The sequence below is a fragment of the Aotus nancymaae genome, unplaced genomic scaffold (genome assembly GCF_030222135.1).
Source record: "Aotus nancymaae isolate 86718 unplaced genomic scaffold, 86718_ANA_hifiasm-v0.15.2.pri h1tg000007l, whole genome shotgun sequence".
NCBI lineage: Eukaryota > Metazoa > Chordata > Mammalia > Primates > Aotidae > Aotus > Aotus nancymaae.
In genome coordinates this window covers 57,181,517-57,202,594 of record NW_026988418.1, presented here as the reverse complement: position 1 = coordinate 57,202,594, position 21,078 = coordinate 57,181,517, and the positions used below count along the sequence as shown (strand labels likewise).

Below are 21,078 nucleotides of genomic sequence, written 5' to 3'. Positions count from 1 at the left end.
GCCAGACAAGAGCCAGTGAGGAGCTATGGCCCTCAGTTGAACAGCATGCAAGAAACTGAATCCTGCCAACTGCTGCTTGAGTGAGCTTGAAAGCAGATTCACTCCCAGTTGAACCAGAGGACCCCACTGAGCTGTGCCCGATTCCTGACTCACACAAGCTATGAGATCATAAATATTTATTGTTTTAAGCCACTGTTTTGGGGTGGTTTATGACATAGCAACACACAACTAATACAGCTTCTATAGAGCAAATTACCTAACCTTTTCCTCATTTATAAAATGGGTAGAATAGCACCTACCCACACAGGATTATTGTGAAGTGTTTAAAGTTACTACTGTTACTGCATCTTTTTAACCTTACCAACTCTGCAATAATATGCACAAAGAGGCATAAAGATATTATTTAAGATATTTCATCTATTAGGTAGATGCATGAATTACTTTTGATAGATTGGTGCCAACAGGAATTATGAATCTTTGAGAGCTATTCCATAGTTTTCAGAATTGTCCAGCTAGAGATGCAGACTGTACCACTTCTCATTTTAGGGTAACTTCTGAATGTCACTAATGAGAACTGAAATAAACTATGTCCTAATTTAGTGGTTCCCAAGGTGTAGTCCAAAACTACAATATTAAGATATGTACTGGGTTGATTACTGCTCTCCGAAAATTCATGTCCACCTGGATTCTGTGAATGTGACCTTATTTGGAAATAGAGTCTTTACAAATGTAGTTAGTTAAATGAGGTTAGATTAGGGAGGGTGAGAATGTTACATCAGCAGAGACACTGCCAGCTTGGACTGAAGGGGAGAGAGAGAGTACAAAATGAAGAAAGGCTGTCAGATTTCTGGAATTCTGTAAGCAGGAAACGGGCTGACCAGAGGGTAGGACTGTTGCAAGAGGGCCAAGGCTGAGGGCTCAGAGGGTGGGGCCAATGGAATCTCTGAGGGCCTAGAGGCTGGGATTGGTGGAGTCTCCATGTGTATACAGGGCAGATGGAGCCACAGATTCTGTCCTTAAAATCTAATGGGATTTGCTCTGCTGGGTTACAAAGTTGCTATAGACAGTGACTTCTTTATTCTTCCATTTTCTCCCTTTTGGCATGGGAATTTGTATCCTGCGGTGGTCCCACCATTGTATTTTAGAAGCTGGTAACTTGTTTTTCAGTTTCATAGGTCTGTAGATGGAAAGAAGGCCAGGACAGTTCATCCTCAGAGTCTCACCCACACCTGATTTAGATGATGAGCTTTGAGACTTTTGGAGTTGGTGACCTTTAGATGAGACTTTAGAGTTAATGCAGGAATGGATTAAGTGTTTTGGGAATATTGGGATGGAGAACTGTATTTTGCACCTGGGATGAACATGAATTTTGAGGCACCAGAGTGCAGGCTGTACTGGGTTTGGCCATGTCTGATGGAAATTCATGTCTAGTAGAACCTATTTGTAAATAGTCTTTACAAGTGTAATCAAGTTAAGATGAGGTCATTCAGGATTAGAGTAGCCCCTAAATCCAATGAGAGAGGCACACGGATAAATACACAGGGAAGAATGCCATCTGAAGACAGAGGTAGATGCTGGCGTGATGCCACTACAAGCCAAGGAATGCCAAGGATTTCTGGCAACCACCAGAAGTTGGGAGATATGCATAGAGCAGATTATTCCTCCAGAAGGAACTAACTCTGCTAACACCTTGATTTTGGACCTCTCTCCCTCTGAACTGTGAGAGAATAAATATCTGTTGCTTTAAGCTACCTGATTTGTGGTACTTTGTTAGGGCAGCCCAAGGAAACTATTACAAGATGTTATTTGCATTTTTCTCTTATTCTCACGTAGGCATAGGGTGGAGTTTTCCAGAGGGCATATGACGTGCGAATGATAAACAGTCTGAATACAGAGCAGATGTGAGAATCCAGCTGTGTTCTATTAACTCAGACATTAAAGAGATTTGCAAAAATATAAAACAATGCTACCCTTATTACATTTTTGTGATCAAAAATAGTTATTTTTCATTTCATTTCAAAATAACATTTAAAAATGTTATTTATGTTAGTAAACTGGGTTTATTATTTTAAAATAAATTTTAAAATTTTCCCAGTTTTACTTCGTATTTGGTAAATATTGGTATCACCCACATAAACAAAAGCTCTTTGGGATCCTCAATAATTTTTAAGACTATAAAAGGAGTCTTGGGTCTAAATAGTTCGAAAAACACTGGTTTAATTGTAAACTCTCAAGTTCTAAGGGCACCTTGCTGTTTGTGTTTGTGTGCTGCTTTTTAGAGGGTAAGATCAACTTTATCTGCACAATGAAATCAGTGCTTAAAGAATGGACTTTAGAATCATATTGAAGTACTTTAGATTTTTACTTCTTCCATTTAAGAAATATCTGAGCCTCTGTTTTCTTATTTATAAAGTTGGAAAAACTACCTTCTAGACAGCATGAGGGTTAGATTTTATAATATATATAAAGGAGTAACTAGTATAGTTATTGAAACAGATATTTTCATTGATTCAGGCTAGGTGGCTTATGGGTTTCTGACTACAAGAAGAGGAGAAGAAACCTGGGGTCTAATACTTCAAACTTGAATGTTTGACAATGAAATTCCCATTTATTACTTACTGTTCCTAATGTGGAGAAACTTCACGAGACATGAAGACTCCAAGTGCAGAGGAAGAAATTGTAGAAGTTCTCCGGACCATGGGATTTTCTTTTCCCTGGGGAAAGTCTTTTGGTCGTTTATCATAATTGCTGCTTGTTAAAACTGGTAAAATATTTGTTAAGAGCTATGCTTTTCATGACCAAATGATTTACATATGTAAACCCAAATAATGTTTTCGATTCATAGAATTTCTTATCTAGCAACATTAGTTCAAATTTAGGTACTCGTCTATACTGAGTTCAGCTTGACTGTTGAGACCCCCATCCAGGTGGTCCTGAGTCATTAAGGAGCAGACACCCAGATAGAACAGCAAAGTGGGACTATCCGGGGGCCAACAGCCTTCCCAGCTGAGAGCCTCAGGGGACCGACAGCATTCTGAACTGAGGGCCTCGAGCAGACTTTGACCCACACAGTTAGTCTCTCTGAACAGGTGATTATTATTAACAAACAGGTGTTCAGTGTTTTCTCATGGAACAAAAATAAACTAGGCAGGCACCTGGTGCCTCCTTACCACGGATCAAAGACCAACTAGAAAGTATTCTCCATGAGGGAGCCACGGGGGCAGGGTCACATATCCCATGCTTAAAGAATTGTTTTAACTGGTGTATGATATACATATACTGTCTTGCTACTTTAAAAAGCCCCAAGTAGTTTCCCCTTGGGGGATGGGGGGAGCTAGGTTTTCTTTGCCATCATTCTTCTTAACAAACAATATAATTTTATCTTACACTCAGCATTTCTCAGCAATCATACACTCAGCATTTCTCAACACGTCTATCCAATGCAAATTCTACATGCTCAGGCTTAGGTGTTAGAAGATGGATATGTCAATGTCTAGTATGTCTTCTGTTCACCCTAGTGTACATTTCTCTCCTAACTGTCACTGGCTTTCTATAAGGAGCCATCAGCATGGTCAATCCCCAAACCATATCTATGACAGATTTTATGCTTTTTTTTTGGTGGGGAGAGGGACAGATCTTGGGAAATGGGCTATGAACTATCATTGTTGACATTGGAAGTAAGTAGATAAAAGATCTGGTAAGATTCTTTTTGCCCTTTATCTATCTGTGTTTGACAGGTTCTCTCTAATCTATAAGCAGGGAAATAGAAAATGTATTATAAATGCAAATGATTTCATTCCCATGATCAGCAGCAGTGATTCAGGTATCCACATCTAATAACCTGTGTGGGGAGGGCAAGGGCACTTGATTTAATTCCCAGAGGAAAAAACTAGTTCTTTGGCTAGTTTCCTTCTGTCACAATGCAAAAACCCTGTCATCATTACTGAAAAACAGGAAAGGAAGGAGGGAGGGAAGGAAGGTGAGAGGGAGGGAGAGACCTTCCCAGTGAGGACTTTCTTTCCTCCTTCATATTTTGCTCCATTGTACTTACTGCCATCATTGTTTATGGTTTACTTACTTTGCGTATTGTCTGTCCTCCCGCTGAATGTAAGCTACATAAAGGCAGGGCTTTCTGCATCTTTGAAAACATAGATGAACCAATGAACTCAACTTCATTTACTGACATCAGTGTCATTGGACACAAGTTCTTTTAACTTTCTCCTTCACCTCAGAATGTCTGAATCCTCAGCTATCTTCAGCTTCTTTCTTGCCAAGACTAATCCTTCAGCTCTGTTTTTTATTATTCTTTCGCCCTGTTTTGGATATTGCAGTTTCAGTTACTTCTCCTCATTCATATTTTTGATACATCTCCTGTCCCACGCTCGGCAGCCTACAATCATACATAGTACACACCAAACTGAAAATCCTTCCTATATTCTGCTGCATGCTTGAGGTACCATATTCTCTTGCTCTTTTCTAAATTTTCTTGACAGAATATCCGTAGCTAATGATGTTCCTGCTTTCTTAATACAGTCATTCTTTACTTTTTGCAATTTAGTTTTTGTCCCAACCAAATTTAACACTAAATCTGAATTTTCTTTGACATCTCAATAGCATCTTAATTGTGTCTGTCTTTTCCTTGAAATTCTTCCTAAGGCTTCTGAAGTATTTCATGCTCTTCTAATTGCTGCTTTTGTCTCCACTGGCCCTCTTCCTCCTGCTTCCTAAACAGACTCAAAATTTCTGCTCCTTGCCCTTACCTTCAGTCATCACCTCTGTGTAAACGATGTTTAAAATTATTACATCTTCAGTTCTGGCTTCTCAGTTGAGATTTAATATTTCACAGCCATGATTCATGACCTCAGCCCAAACTCTGTGGTTGGACTCTTTGTCCTCTTTCTTGCATCCATCAATGGCTTCTACCTCAGATTTTGCAGTTTCCTTCCCCCACCATATCTTTCGTTCATGTCCCTCTTTTACGTTGACTGTTGCCTGCCCCCCACCCCACCATGGCTCTTGTTCTTATGCATGGTCCATTTAGGAAGACTTTTAATGGTGGTTCTACACATCCAGTTGTTCCCCTTCGACACGTCCTGCACAATAACATTGGATTTATCTTAATAAAGTTATGCTCATCCTATCACCCATAGGGTCAGGAATCTGTAGTGGTTCACTGCTGCTTAAATAATAAAATTCAAGCCAAGGATTTAAGATCGTTCACAACTTGACACCAACCTACTTTCCCACTACATTCCTAATACTCAAGCTCTTGGCATGCTGAACTCCCTGCCAATCATTCCAAACACCTGGAGCTTTCCTGTTGCCATGGTTTTGTTCATTCTTTGTACTTAAAGTTGCCTTCAATCAAGTTATCACCTTCTATAAGACCCAGCTCAAATATCAAATAAATACAGAACTATAACACAAGCAGTACACAGTTCATGCCACTGGAGAAGTACAAAATAGGAATAAAATGTGAATATTTCTGCTACTAGATTATATAATATCTTTTTTTTTGAAGAAAAAAAGGAAGAAAGAAACAAAGAAAAAAAAGAATAAAGAAGAGGAAGAAAAAGGAAGAGAAAGAGGGAGAGAGAATGGGAGTATTGCTTTATTGCCCAGGCTAGAATGCAGCCTAAAAATGGGAATTGAAAACCTCTTTTATGCCAATAATTGTGCTTAACAATGGAGACAGGAAGGAATAAGGGAAGAAAATAACAAGCAGCCAACCAATATTTCATTTAAACCTATGAAATGCTATGCAATTATTGAGGAGTGATTTACTTCCAATTATTTAGTCACTTTTGGAATAGGTGTGATATGGTATTGATAAGAATGTGTGTTTTGTGTATTTGAAGTAGAGAGTTCTATAAATGTTTATTAAGTTTACTTGTTCCGGGTCTGAGGTTCAAGTCCTGGATATCCTTGTTAATTTTCTATCTCGTTATCAGTCTAATATTGACAATGTGATGTTACAGTCTCCCACTATTATTGTGTGGGAGGCTAAGTCTCTTTGTAAGTCATTAAGAACTTGTCTTATGTATCTGGGTGCTCCTGTATTGGGTGCGTGTATATTTAGGATCGTTAGCTCTTCTTGTTGCATTGATCCTTTTACCATTATGTAATGTCCTTCTTTGCCTCTTTTGATCTTTGTTGCTTTAAAGTCTATTTTATCAGAGGTGAGAATTGCAACTCCTGCTTTTTATTTATTTATTTATTTTTGCTCTCCGTTTGGTTGGTAAATCTTCCTCCGTCCCTTTGTTTTGAGTCTTTGTGTATTGTTGCATGTGAGATGGGTCTGGATACAGCATACCGATGGGTTTTGGCTTTTTATCCAGTTAATAATATATATGAGTTTAATACTGCCATTTGATGCTAGCTGGCTGTTTTGCCCATTAGTTGATGTAAGTTCTTCATTATGTTAATGCTGTTTACTTTTTGATATATTTTTGGAAAGGCTGATACTGGTTGTTCCTTTATATGTGTAGTGCTTCTTTCAGAAGCTCTTGTAAAGCAGGTCTGGTGACGGTGAAATCTCTAAGTACTTGCTTGTTCACAAAAGATTTTATTTTCCTTCGCTTGTGAAGCTTAGTTTGGCTGGATATGAAATTCTGGGTTGAAAGTTCTTTTTTTTAAGGATGTTGAATATTGGCCCCCACTCTTTTCTGGCTTGTAGGGTTTCTGCTGAGAGATCTGCTGTAAGTCTGATAGGCTTCCCTTTGTGGGTAACCTGACCTTTCTCTCAGGCTGCTCTTAGTATTTTCTCCTTCATTTCAACTCTAATGAATCTGACGATTATGTGCCTTGGGGTTGGTCTTCTTGAGGAATATCTTGGTGGTGTTCTCTATATTACCTGGAGTTGAATATTGTCCTGCCTTACTAGGTTGGGAAAGTTTTCCTGAATAATATCCTGAAGAGTATTTTCCAACTTGGATTCATTCTCTTCGTCACATTCAGATACATTTATCAAACGTAGATTAGGTCTTTTCACATAGTCCCATATTTCTTGGATACTTTGCTCATTCCTTTTTATCCTTTTTTCTCTAATCTTGACTTCTCGTTTTATTTCATTAAGTTGGTCTTCGACCTCTGATATCCTTTCTTCTGCTTGATCAATTCGACTGTTAAAACTTCTGCATACTTTGTGAAGTTCTCGTGTTGTGTTTTTCAGCTCCATTAATTCACTTATATTCCTCTCTAAATTGTCTATTCTCGTTAGGATTTCATCAAACCTTTTTTCAAAGTTCTTAGTTTCTTTGCATTGGGTTAGAATAAGATCTTTTAATTCACAGAAGTTTCTTATCATCCACCTTCTGAAGCCTACTTCTGTTAACGGAACACACTCATTCTCCATCAGGCCTTGTTCCGTTGCTGATGAGGAACTGTGATCCCCTGTAGAGGGAGAGGCATTCTGATTTTGGGTATTCTCAGCCTTTTTATGCTGGTTTCTTCCCATCATTGTAAATTTATCCACCTGTCATCTTTGTGATTACCGACTTTCAAATTAGGTCTCTTTTTTTTGTTTTTTCTTTTTTTCTTTTTTTTTTTGAAAGAAAGAAAGAAAGAAAAAAAAATGAAGAAGAGGAAGAAAAAGGAAGAGAAAGAGAGAGAGAGAATGGGAGTATTGCTTTCTTGCCCAGGCTAGAATGCAGTTTAGTAATGGGTATTGAAAACCTCTTTTATACCAATAATTATACTTGATGTAGACAGGAAGGAATAAGGGAAGAAAATAACAAACAAGCAGCCAACCAATATTTCATTTAAACCTATGAAATGCTATGCGATTACTGAGGAGTGATTTACTTCCAATTATGTAGTCACTTTTGGAATAGGTGTGAGGTGGTAATGTATGTTTTGTGTATTTGAAATGGAGAGTTCTGTAAATGTTTAGTAAGTCTACTTGTTCCGGGTCTGAGTTCAAGTCCTGAATGTCCTTGTTAATTTTCTGTCTCGTTGATCTATAAAATCGTTAGCTCTTCTTGTTACACTGATCCTTTTGCCATTATATAATGTCCTTCTTTGCCTCTTTTGCTCTTTGTTGCTTTAAAGTCTACTTTATCAGAGGCGAGAATTGCATCTCCTGCTTTTTGTTTATTTGTTTATTTTTACTCTCAGATTGGTTGATAAATCTTCCTCCTTCTCTTTGTTTTGAGTCTTTGTGTATCGTTGCATGTGAGATGTGTCTGGATGCAGCATACTGATGGGTTTTGGCTTTTTATCCAATTAGAATATATATATAGGTTTAATACTGGCATTTGATGCTAGCTGGCTGTTTTGCCCATTAGTGTAAATTTTTCATTGTGTTAATGCTCTTTGCTTATTGATATATTTTTGGAAAGGCTGATATTGGTTGTTCCTTTATATGTATAGTGCTTCTTTCAGAAGCTCTTGTAAAGCAGGCCTGGTGGTGGTGAAGTCTCTAAGTACTTGTTTGTTCGCAAAAGATTTAATTTTTCCTTCGATTATAAAGCTTAGTTTGGCTGGATAGGAAATTCTGGGTTGAAAGTTCTTTTCTTTAAGGATGTTAAATATTGGTCCCCACTCTTTTCTGGCTTGTAGGGTTTCTGCTGAGAGATCTGCTGTAAGTCTGATAGGTTTCCCTTTATGGGTAACCTGACCTTTCTCTCTGGCTGCCCTTAGTATTTTCTCCTTCATTTCAACCCTAATAAATCTGGCAATTATGGCATTGGGGTTGGTCTTCTTGAAGAATATCTTTGTGGTGTTCTCTGTATTACCTGGAGTTGAATATTACCCTGCCTTGCCAGGTTGGGAAAGTTTTCCTGAATGATATCCTGAAGAGTATTTTCCAACTTGGATTCATTCTCTTCATCACATTCAGGTACACCTATCAAACGTAAATTAGGTCTTTTCACATAGTCCCATATTTCCTGGAGACTGCTCATTCCTTTTCATCCTTTATTCTCCATTCTTGTCTTCTCGTTTCATTTCACTGAGCTGGTCCTCGACTTCTGATAGCCTTTCTTCTGCTTGATCAATTCGACTGTTTAAACTTGTGCATGCTTCGCGAAGTTCTCGTGTTGTGTTTTTCAGCTCCATCAATTCACTTATATTCTTCTCTAAATTGTCCATTCTCGTTAACATTTCATCAAACCTTTTTTCAAGGTTCTTAGTTTCTTTGCATTGGGTTAGAACAAGTTCTTTTAATTCACAGAAGTTTCTTATCACCCACGTTTTGAAACCTGCTTCTGTTATTGGAACACACTCGTAATCTATTAAGCCTTGTTCCGTTACTGATGAGGAATTGCGATCCCCTGTAGAGGCAGAGGCATTCTGATTTTGAGTATTCTCTGCCTTTTTAGGCTGGTTTCTTCCCTTCATTATATATTTATCCGTCTGTCGTCTTTGTAATTACCGACTTTCTAATAGGTCTCTGAGCTGACGTCCAACTTGTTGATTCCCAGCGCCGAAATCTGAGCAATCCACTGCGCCGGCCAAAATAGCGGTGTTAAGATTGATGGTGCTTTTCTGCCCGGGAATCTCCGGACTCTGCACCAAGAACTGGCACGCTAAGGAGCCAGCAAAACCGCCGTGCCGACCACAAGAGTCACCCTGGCGACCCGTGGGGCCCCTCTGCTGGGAATCTCCTAGTCTGTGAGCAGCAAATATTCATCTGAAAGTGTGGCGTCCTCTCGTTCTCTGCGCTTTCACTGCGAATTACGAGCCCGAGCTGCTAGTGATCAGCCATCTTGGATCTCTCTCTCAAATTAGGTCTCTGAGTGTATGTCCAACTTGCTGATTCCCAGCGCCGAAATCTCAGCAATCCACTGTGCCAGCCAAAACAGCAGTGTTCAGATTGATGGTACTTTTCTGCCCAGGAATCTCCGGTCTAGCTCCCTTCTTGAGTCCATCCTTCAATCAGTTGAATAGGTGACTCTGTCTTCCCGGAGCTCCAAACAACATTGGCCAAAAAGGGACCCAGTCCTGCTCACTCTGCACCAAGAACTGCCGCGCCAGCCACAAGAGTCATGCTGGAGACCCATGGGGCTCCTCCACTGGGAATCTCCTGGTCCATGAGCAACAAAAATTCGCCTGAAAGTGTGGTGTCCTCTCGTTCTCTGCGTTTTCACTGAGAGCTACAATCCCAAGCTGCTAGTGATCAGCCATCTTGGATCTCTCTCCTGATTATATAATATCTTTTAAGACAGAGCCCAATTATCCATTTTTATATATGATAAACTATTTCATACAGTACCTTGGAGGCAATAGGTACTTGGTATCTATATAATATCTGTGTGGCTGGAGCACTGGTATGGAGGAATGTATGCATAATTCAGTGAATATCCAACTTCTTATTATAAAGATAATAAGGTATCTCCTATCCTTCCATAAAATTATAATATTTTTGTGATAGAGACTTGCTGTTTTACTATCTGTCTGATATTCCATAGATAGCCAATAATATTTACATTTTTATTCAACCTGAAGTTACTGAGCATATACTATATGTTGGTATTTTTTAGGTTTGGCTAGGTGCTTTCAAAGATGAATGAAGATAGTCTTTGTCTTAATTATTTTTCTTTCTGTTTTACTCGCAACATAGCTGCTTACTTACAGAAATAAATTTAACTTTATGATTTTGAACATAGAAATAATAGAGATGCATTTTGACTTCCATGTTTTCCTCACTCGTATAATTTCTGCACTATATATGATTACTCAAGTTGAACTATAAAGGATATTTGCTTCCACAGGTAGGAACAGAATCTCATGCTCAGTCATAATCTCGATGTTGTGAGAGATGTGTGCTGATCCCTTGGCCCCATCCTCTCCAACAGCCATGGCAAATAACTCTATATTCAGTTCTGTCTGCAAACCAGCTGCCACCTACAAGACACAAAGTAGCTTTAGGACCAGACACCTCTGAGTTCAAACCTTGCTTTTAACACTAATTTGGGCAAGTTACTTAAACTTGCTTACCTTTGGTTTCTTCGTCTATAAATTTGGTACTAATAAATGGTAGTTATAAGCATTTAGCAGAATTACTTCATAATGAAGGTAGAATTCCATTGAATAAAGGGGATCCAGGGTAAATTGTTTAAGGGGCAAACCAGGTGCTATTTAGGAAAAAGCATAAGGAAGCTAAATGCCAGGTTACTGGAAATGGAACTGAAGGCAAAATTTTGCAATACTCCTAACTGTGCTAGTTTTTGAATGTCAGTAGTGACTTTCAGTAGTGAAATCTGCAATAGGGGCTATTGCAGATAAAGATAAATTTAATCTAATATAAATATAAATTAGAAGACTGATGTGGGGGAATTGCTTGAACCTGGGAGGCAAAGGTTGCAGTGAGTTGAGATTGCACCACTGCACTCCAGGCTGGTGACAAAGCAAGACTCTTTCTCAAGAAAAAAAAAATTAATTTAACAGGCTTGGTGAATTCTATAACTTTCCTACCCCTTTGCAGGGATGTCCAATCTTTTGGCTTCCCTGGCCCATATTAGAATAAAAAGAATTGTTTTGGGCCACACACAAAATATATTAACAATAAAGATAGCTGTTGAGCTTTAAAAAAATTGCAAAAAAATCTCATGTTTTAAGAAAGTTTAGGAATTTGTGTTAGGCCAAAGCCGTCCTGGGCCGTGGGCTGGACCAGCATGACTTTAGGGTGTTCCTAATGCAGGATGCATAAAGTAATGAAGCCAGTAGAGGGAGACAAAATTAGCTTAAATGCCAAACTGCTTAGTTCTGAAAGCCCATGGAAGAGGATTGTACCAACAAAGAAGAAAGCTGATACAGAACAAAGAAGGAACACAGCAAGGCATGGGAGCTTTGCCTTGTTCCTTGAAAAGAACACTAGCCAGTAAAGAGAGAGCTGTTTATGTTTCTAAGTTGCCTCTCCAGGAGGTGGGTTAAAAAGCAGACTTGGGAACAGTTATCTGGAAAAAAATAAATCTGAAACTACCACATGAAAAGCTATTAGATATAAATGGAATGTTTTCTTCAATATAGTTTTATAAATAGAATTGAAAAATGTTTCAGTTTTTTCAACAATGTACTCTTCAAGGTATGCATCCTGGAGGATATCCACAGCAGACCCTTCTCCTCCAAGTCCAGCAGTCAGAGCAGGGCTGGGTGATGATGAAATTCAGCATGAGGAGAGCTGGAATGCTGCCATCATGCAGGTCTGCCCAGCCTCTGAGCAGATTCATTTAATGTTGGCAACTAACCAAGCTGAACAGTGGTTAGATTTACATATGGGGAAGTCTACAGTTTATATTTTTTTGCCAGAGCCAAAATCTACTATCAAAAACTTAAAAATATAAATAAAAAAACCTTATAGTATAGAGTGAGCTTCAAAGACTACATGCTGTGTTTTTAGTACCTACAAAGGTTGATCCAACAGCCATTTTGGCTTTTGGCATAATCCCTACTTTAAATTAAAATGAGATTTGTTAACTTCCCAGAACAGTGGAAGAAGGGCTTGTTTTGATTTTTGTCCTTGCCTTATGTTGTGATGGTTCTGAAATCTTGACACAGTACAGTGATGAATTACTTCAGAACAGTGCTCATGAATTAGTGGATATAATCTCAAAATGTTTCTGTTTGGAGTTTCAGCCTGTATAATATACTGTTTTCTATAGAGCATATTATAGCTAGAAGGGGGCTAAGAAATAATCTGGTCTGAACTCACTCTTTACAGATGAGGAAAACAAGCCTCAGAACATTAACTGAACTGCTTGATGGCATAGTCATGACAAGAAGCCAACTGACTTTGCACTATACCAAACTGACCCTTCAGTATGAGCCTGTAACTGGGGCTGCTTTAAGAGCTTCAAACTCAGGGAGCACTGGGTGCTTGTTAACAGGACTGATACCTTTGTTCACTGTTCTCATAGGCCTATGCATTTTTCCCATGTGTGATGAACAGTCATGCATCTGCCAGTCTAACCCACTTCATTCTGTCACTCAATCACACATCTCTTGAGTACCCGCTGTGTACCTGGCTCTGTAAGCTTCTTATGTGTCTTATTCATTTTTAACATCCTCTGTGCCCTGGCACTTTAAATGGCATATGGGAGGAACTCAAAGTTTGCTGAGTGAAGTGTGAAGTGAAAGGGGTATTAAAGCAGCCAGATGATGCACTTATCAAGACTTATAAATGTGACTTTTTTACATTTTAAGATGAACTTGTGTTTACATCATCCCGTATTTCTGAAATTATAATTTAAAGTGGAATATGCTATTAATATACGTATTTTTTTTTACTAAACATGCCATTTTGGAGGATGTATCAAATAAAGTCAGAATAGGTTGACGGTTTTGATTTTGTATTTTCAGAGATCTTTGGAGAAATGAGGCAACTGATGAGTTTAGTAAGTATGATTTCTTAGTATGGGATTAAATAATATTCTCTGGCAAATACCTAGAGAGCAAACCAGATTTACATAAAATATAAAGAATGAAATAATTATTTTTCCAAAATATTTTTCACTTTGCATAAGGATTTACTTTTTAAAAAGGTAGTTTTCATACAATGGTACATAACTGTAATATTGTGACAAGTGAGGTGAGCTTCAGAATTGTTTCCACAGCTGGAAGTTTAACTGTTTTTGCATACGATCCGTCTCATGGTTACTACATGGAATGAATGCCACCAAGCCACATATTTTATCACTACCAGAAATCTTTTGCTTATGATATTAGAAAAATTAGACTTATACATAGTTTAAACTGAATGGGCAGAATGACCTCAAAGCCCACTTTGCTGGAAACCTATCCACATTCGCCTGCATGCACGCAAGCACACACAACAGATGACATGTAGGACTTACAGGTCCAGGTTTGTAAGTCACTTTCAGTCCTGTGCTGGGTGGGGGCTGCTTCACTTTAAACCTACAAGGCAGAAAGATGAAAATAAATCTATGCCATAATGAAAAACATGAGCAATGAATAAACTGGGATGTTGTAAAATAAGAAAGGTGTTAATATTTGCTACACAGGAGCCGGGGGTCCCTACCATTAGAAAAACAACCTTAATATTCAATTGGGAGAAGAATCTGGAGCCCATTTCACAGTTACCTTTCCAACAGTTTTCATCAGCGTAAAACGGGCTCCAACCTGAGTTTCAACCCTTCGTTATTAGCTGCTGACGAGCAGCCCAAGCTTGGGCAGTGGGACTGTTTGGCTGGTGTGTGCATTTCAGCGTAGCCGCCAGCATGAACGCAAATGCTGGCAGCCGGGTCATTAAGCCGAAGAATAAAGGCTCTTTTGGAAGGCAGTGGAGCATGAGAGCCAGCCTTGCTCTGTCTTGGTATGGGGTTTGCATGTTTGAGGAGAGGAGAAACAGAAAGGCTCAGAAAATGTAGAAGAACTTGAAAAGCTCCGGGCTCACACATGGTGCTTATTGATCTCTCTCCCTTCCTGTGGTTTGTGGGTTCTGCTTGAAGGTTAAAGACCTGGAGTAAATTAAAATGCCAAGGAAAGCCTACCTTCACTCTGACCCCAACCCTGCTTCTTCTATCATCAACCTTGCTCTCTGCTCTATTGCAGCTGAATTTAACAAGCTGAGGAGTGAAATCTCCAAAACTAAAATGTTATACTGGAGTGACAGGACCCGCACAAATGAGTTTTATTAGTTTGAGGTTGACTCTCTATTTCTCCCCACCCACTTTGTTGGCAACAACCTAAAAAACAATTAATGTGTGATTTGGCGGCCTGAGTTCCACATCACACTGTTACTCAGGAAGCAAAGGTTATTCCTGAAGCTGGGGATTTGCGTCAACTGAAATAACTGAAATGGGACAGGGATCTTCCAAACTGGATACTTCTATCATTTTCTTCTAATTTCCAATCCTGAATCCAGAATCATAAACATTCTTGAAGGACTTACCACTCAACTCTGAAAATGATTACAATTGAAATAAACATACATTCCGCATGTACTACACATTCCACAAGTAATACACATGCTTATATTTAATTCAAAATGGATAGTGGACATTTTGTAATTGAGGATAGTTTTATAGAGGTATATGGTTTATTGATCCAATGGAAAGGTCTGAAATTTCACAAAAAACAAAGCATTAGTAAAGCAAAGTATGTGGGACTCAAGAGATCTGAAGTCTGGCCTCTGCCAGCCTACAGGAAGTCAAAACAAGTTACACAGTTTCTCCTTTTATAGTAGTCTCTAAAGTCTTTGCCTCCATTATGCAGAAACAGTGTAACTAAAAGTGCTTTTCAGATCATAAAGTGCAAACTAATATCAGCTGGTATTATTATAGTTAGTGGATTTGAGATAAAGACTTTCGAATATTGTGCATTAGTTGTTGTAACACTTGTACAACCTCCCTTTTTTTAGCTAGTGGAGATCAGGATGTGAGTTGCTTTTACTGAAGTATGGATAATGATTAATGGGAGGGCAAGGAAATATCTACCATATAGTTGGGACTTGATAAACACTCACTGATTTGTTAATGAATGAATGCATGAATGTATTAGTGTGCAAATGACTGAATGAATAATGTGAAGATTCAAGGAGATTCCAGTTCAGTTCAATAAAAATTTACTGATGTAGCTGACCAAAGACAAGTGTCAGTGTAGGGAAAGGTAACCTGAGCAGACCTTTGGTCACTTGGCCTCACCTGCAGAAGTCCACTCCAACGTTCTTGAGCTTTACAACTGTGGCATAGGTATGTCCTTCCTTAAGCACTCCAAACTTCACTGATGGTGGGAGAAGATGGAACCCAAAAGGGGATGACTTTGCATTGTTAATGGCAGCAGATGCAAAAGAGGATGTGTTCACTTTTCCTGCGACAGAATCTTGCACCTTTGCATTAAGGAAAAATTAATAAAATGGTTCTAGTTGGAGTTCCCAAGACTAAAAAAAAAAAAAGTCCCTGTCACCAGAGGAAAATAACTACTTGGTTGCTGGAGGAAATGAACGATTACAGTCTCATGTAATCCTTACAACAGCCCTGTGAGGAAGGATTTTAGGCTTTGTTTTAAGGATAAGGAAGTCAAGTTTAGAGAACTGAAAGACAGGTAATTGTTCAAGTGATAAGTGGCAGAGCAAAGGTTCAGACTCAAGTCTGCCTGATTCTAGAGTCTGTGCTCTTTCATCCGTGCCAGTCGTCATTAAACATTAGCATCCATCAGAATCTCCTGGAGAAATCATTAAGCCCCAGATTGCTGACTTTACCCCCAGAGTTTTTCATTCTGTTAGTCGGGGGTAGGGCCCAAGAATCTGCATTTATAACAAGTTCTCAGGGTTGGCAATTTTGCTGGTCAGGCAACCACACTTTGAGAACCATTGCTCTTGCCCTTATTATTCCTCAAATCAGCAGTGCTGACATCAATGCTGATTGGCTTTGGGGAATTTGTTCCTATGTTTGTTAGAACTGCAGAATCTCGTGCCCTACACCAGACTTAGTGAGTCAGAATCTGTATTTTAACAAGTTTCCAAGGTAATTCATATGCATTAAAGTTTGAGATGTACTATAATTATGTCAGTTACATATATGTTACAATAAATTCTGTGATGGAGATGAACACAGTGTGCTATGAAAGAAAAATAAAAGATAATTATCAAAACTGATGGGCTCCAGAAGGTTTCCCAACTAAACTGGGTGGAATCTTAATTTTAGAGGCTCTGAGGAAGAAAGGGGCTTGGCATTTTTAAAGAATGAAGAGAAATCCACAATGGCTGAATTATAGTGAGTTTGACTCAGGGTCAGGGTGAAGAAGCAAATGGGGTCATGCCTTGTCCTCATACTAAGTCATTTGGATTTTATCCTAAGAGTCATGGCAATGGTGGCCAATGATCCCTTTAGCCTGTTGTAGTGTGCTGGTAAACTGGCTCTCTGAAAACAATTCTGATTTCTAGTGTTTACTAATTTTGTGGTGCAAGTACTCCCAGCATGGCTGATTTCAAGCTATCAGTGGTTTAATAAGTGGCTCATAAAATTTCTGTCAGGAGCCTGTATGAATCAGCTCCAGCAAAGCACCGCCTCAGTTTACATGTGTGAGACGTAAGTTTAAAGACCTTCATGGTGAGTTGTGGAGATGGTCAATAGCAGTACACAGTGGCTGGAAACTAATAACTTCAATGAGTCAGAATTACATAAAATCTACAGAAGGAGCAGGATTGAAAAAAATAAAAAATAAAGAATTATATCAAATGCTGATTGGCTCTGGGGAATTTGTTCCATGTCCATTTTACCTTTGTGAGAGGTCGAGACTTAGGCTTGGAACTCAGCAAGTAATGAGGCAACTTCACTCTTTCTTTTCTCGCTTGTCCTGCAACGTCCTGCAGCAAGGACTGGGTTGGAATTTTCATAGGCTCAAAAGATTCTGGTTCTGTTAGACAGAAAGCTTAAATTATGCCACATGGACATTTCATTCAAAGACATTTGAAGTAATAACACAGTAGATAAGAACATAAACCAACTTGGAAACTTTTCCTCTTTGCTTTTCAAAGAGCTTGTTTATTTTTATTTAATTTCATTTTTTCTTTTAGAGTTACTGCAGATTTGTTATATAAGGGTATACTGCACGATCATGCTGTCCAAATGGTGAACACAGTACTCAACAGGGAGGTTTTCAGCCTGCCCTCTCCCTTCCTCCCTCCTTTTGGAGTTCCCAGTGTCTCTTCTTCCCCTCTTTATGCCCATGAGTATCTAAGATTTAGCTCCTACCCAAGGGAGAACATATGATTTTTGGTTTTCTGTTTCTGCATTAATCTGCTTAGAATAATGGCTTGCAGCTGCATCCATGTTGGTGCAAAAAACATGATTTCATTCTTTTGATGGCTGCATAGTGTTCCATGGTGTATATGTACTACATTTTAAAAATCCAGTCCGTCATTGATGGAGTTGATTGCGTGTCTTTGCTATTGTGAACATGACTGCCGTGAACATGTGAGTGTGTCTTTTTGGTAGAACAATTTCTTTTCCTTTGGGTGTATATCTAGTTACAGGATTGCTGGGTCAAATTGCAGTTCTATTTTTAGTTTAAAGAGCTTATTTAAAAGGAGAAAAGTCTTCTGTTAATTCTCATTTTATGCCTTTTCATTTTACAAAGTGATTTTACATACCTAACCTAATACTTGTCCTCACAGCAACCCTATAAGGTGGGCAGTACAGATGCTATTAGCATCCTTTTTTTTTTTTCAATAAATGAGAAATATAAGATTCTAAGAAGCCAATAGCTTGCCTAGGATAAACTGAATTATACCCAAGTCTTAAAGGTTCTTTCTCTTAAATCAATGAGATATAACACAATAAAACATTAACTCTGAAAGATTTCTTAAAACTAATGAGTAAAAAATTCCCAAGGATTTCTTTGATTCTACTACTATATTTATAGTTCTAAAAAATGGTTTAGTAAGTATAGCTAAATTAAGCCAGGAAATTAAATCTTCAGATTACTAAATTCAGTGACTTGTTCTGTTCCTCAGTTGCATGAGGGGATGAGCAAGTGTAGGAAATCCATGCAGCAGTAGCTGTGTGTCTTTGTTCCACAGATCCAGGAGGAGGAAATAAGAATTGTATTGGAGATCATGGTAGTTAAAAAGCCTTTCCTGCATTCAAATCAGGAAGAGAGGAAAAGGAAGGGGACCAATATCTGAGTGTCTGTGATCTGCAGGTGAGTGCTACACTTGTTTTTACATCTGAATGAGGAAGTTGTGGCAGTTATAATCTTGGACTGCTCAGCATTCTTCCCATCCTCCATCTCTAAGTGCACTCCTACCACATGCATCTGGTTCCAGAGCATCCCTGGTCCCAACCATGAGGAGCAAAGCCCAGCCAATGAGGGCCCTTCCCTGGATATTTCCGCTGAAGAGGTCAGGGATAACCCCATCTTGCATACTAGGTTATAGATCTGGAAGAATCAGAATCTTGGGCCTTTATGCTCATGATCTCTACCACATCAACATAGCCTGTCCTTTGTAGGAGAGGATAAAACCAAACGGGAACAAGTAGGGATGGGTCACGGTGGAGGCAGGGAGGATGTGGAGAGAAAAAGGCAATCAGACACAAATACTCTCCTGGAAAGCCAGAGTGCCTGAAGCCAAATGCCCGTGGGCTAGCACCACAGCCACTTTTCTGTGGTTTGCTTTTGGGCACCAATAAATTTCCTTTATTATTGTTGTTTTTCAAATGAGTTTGAGTTTTGATTCTCAGGGTTGTAAATTGAAAATTTCCAACTAATATAGTAGTAGTCTCTTTTTTTACCGATGAGGAAACAGGTTCAGAGGATTAAATAACTTGCTCAAGAAACTACAATGAGGGTCAGGGCTGGAATGTGGACCAAAGTGTGTTGGATCCAGAAAAAACCTGCTCCTTTTACTACTCGGCGTGTCCCAAACCCATTTGTGCATCAAAGTGTCCTGGGCTGCTTTTCGAAGAATAGAGAGTTCCAGTCCACATGCCAGAAAACACCTATTCCTGACCAAAACAAAATCAGAATCTCTGGGAATGGAACTCAGTGATCAATGTTTTAATGTATTTATTCCCTTTGAACACCATTCCCTGCATAGGCAACCATTCTAGTAGCTTGGTATAGTTTTTGTTCATATCCTTGCCATATGTATATTACTGCTTTGTGTGCATGCATGCATCAGTCTAATAAGTACTAATTTGTTGCTCATACTATTATTATTAACAGTAAATATGGTATGGAGTTTATCATGAGCTGGACACTGTGCTCAGCATTTTACATATGTTAACTAATTTAATTCTTACAGCCCTGTGATGTACATACCATTATTTCCCCTTTACAGAAGAGAAATAGGAAGAGATAGAGGGTTGAAATAACGTGCTCGGTGTCACACAGCTATTACACAAGGAGCCAGGATATGAACCGAGGTAGAGCCTGTACTCTTAGTTCTGCACTATACTAGACTGCCTCCCATAAAACATGCAGATTATTATCCCACTGAGCCTGCCTAGGGCTTCTGCAGGGATAGGGATAATGGGGGACGGAGTCCTTGAGGGGCTTGGAGCAGTGGCTGATTACCAGCTGACACAGAGGTTCTTTAGCATTTGAACAACTGGTACAGTCCAACGAGTGCATTCATCTGAATATTACTGCTGGACCTGACCCAACTGAAGAACTGGTAGTGGTTCCTTGTTACCATGCTGAGCAAGGCTGGATTCACAATTATTTACTTCCCCTTTCAGAATGGCTTCCCTGTAGATGGAATATAATTCTCTGCTTCATTGACTTTGAGCTTGGCCATGGGACTTGCTTTAACCAACAAAATTGTGTGTAGATGGCAGTGTATGCCAGGCTGAGCAGAAGCTGTGAGGGGCAGCACGTGTTTCTGCCGGCATCCCTTGAGCTTTGACGCTCTGCTATCAGGACAGCTTGCCTGAAGTGGTGGCTCCTTAGCTCCTACAGTGTGGCCTTCTTGGAATATACCTGAACCTTGCCTGCAGCCGGAGGTGTGCTGGTGAGTGGTTAACAACTACCTTTCCCAGGATAAACTGCCCTGGTTTGTACCAGTCTGGGGCAGAGCTGCCATGGACATCCACAGGCCCACAAACTGGTTGTGCTAAGCCACTACAGGATTTGGGGGCACTTCCATGCAGTATTATCACAGTGAGCACTGAACCCACATTTTATTTTGCAAGTCCAAACCTTCTCTAGCTGACTCTATTGCATTTTCCAGACATCATCTTGTATTATTACTAAATAAAAACTCTCTGATCTACTTACACTGATTTCCTGTTCATTTCTCCCTTCAAGCTTTTAAACACATTCATTTTCTTTTAAATAAAATATTCAGGCCGAGAGTGGTGGCTCACACCTGTAATCCCAGCACTTTGGGAGGCAGAGGCAGGTGGATCACCTGATGTCAGGAGTCTGAGACCAGACTGACCAACATGGTGAAACCACATCTCTACTAAAAAAAAAAAATTAGCCAGGCATGTTGGTGCATGTCTGTAGTCCCAGCCACTCAGGAGGCTGAGGCAGGAGAATCACTTGAACCCAGGAGGCAGAGGTTGCAGTGAGCCAAGATTGCACCACTGCACTCCAGCCTGGTGACAGAGCAAGACTCCATCTCAAATGAAATAATAAAATAAAATAAAATAAAATAAAATAAAATATTCTTTT

The 21,078-nt window shown here is 39.3% G+C and overlaps 1 protein-coding gene across 1 annotated transcript in view; it reads right to left on the bottom strand.

Moving 5' to 3' along the window:
- Nucleotides 1-2,624: 2,624 nt before the first annotated feature.
- Nucleotides 2,625-21,078, bottom strand: part of SPAG17 (sperm associated antigen 17) — a 253,988-nt gene continuing 235,534 nt past the window's right edge. The window contains exons 44-48 of the mRNA XM_064372648.1: nucleotides 17,180-17,316; nucleotides 15,603-15,787; nucleotides 13,794-13,854; nucleotides 10,701-10,845; nucleotides 2,625-2,764 (exon numbers count right to left, since the gene is read on the bottom strand). Of these exons, the coding sequence (XP_064228718.1) occupies nucleotides 2,625-2,764; nucleotides 10,701-10,845; nucleotides 13,794-13,854; nucleotides 15,603-15,787; nucleotides 17,180-17,316 (668 nt within the window). The remainder of the gene's footprint in view (nucleotides 2,765-10,700; nucleotides 10,846-13,793; nucleotides 13,855-15,602; nucleotides 15,788-17,179; nucleotides 17,317-21,078) is intronic.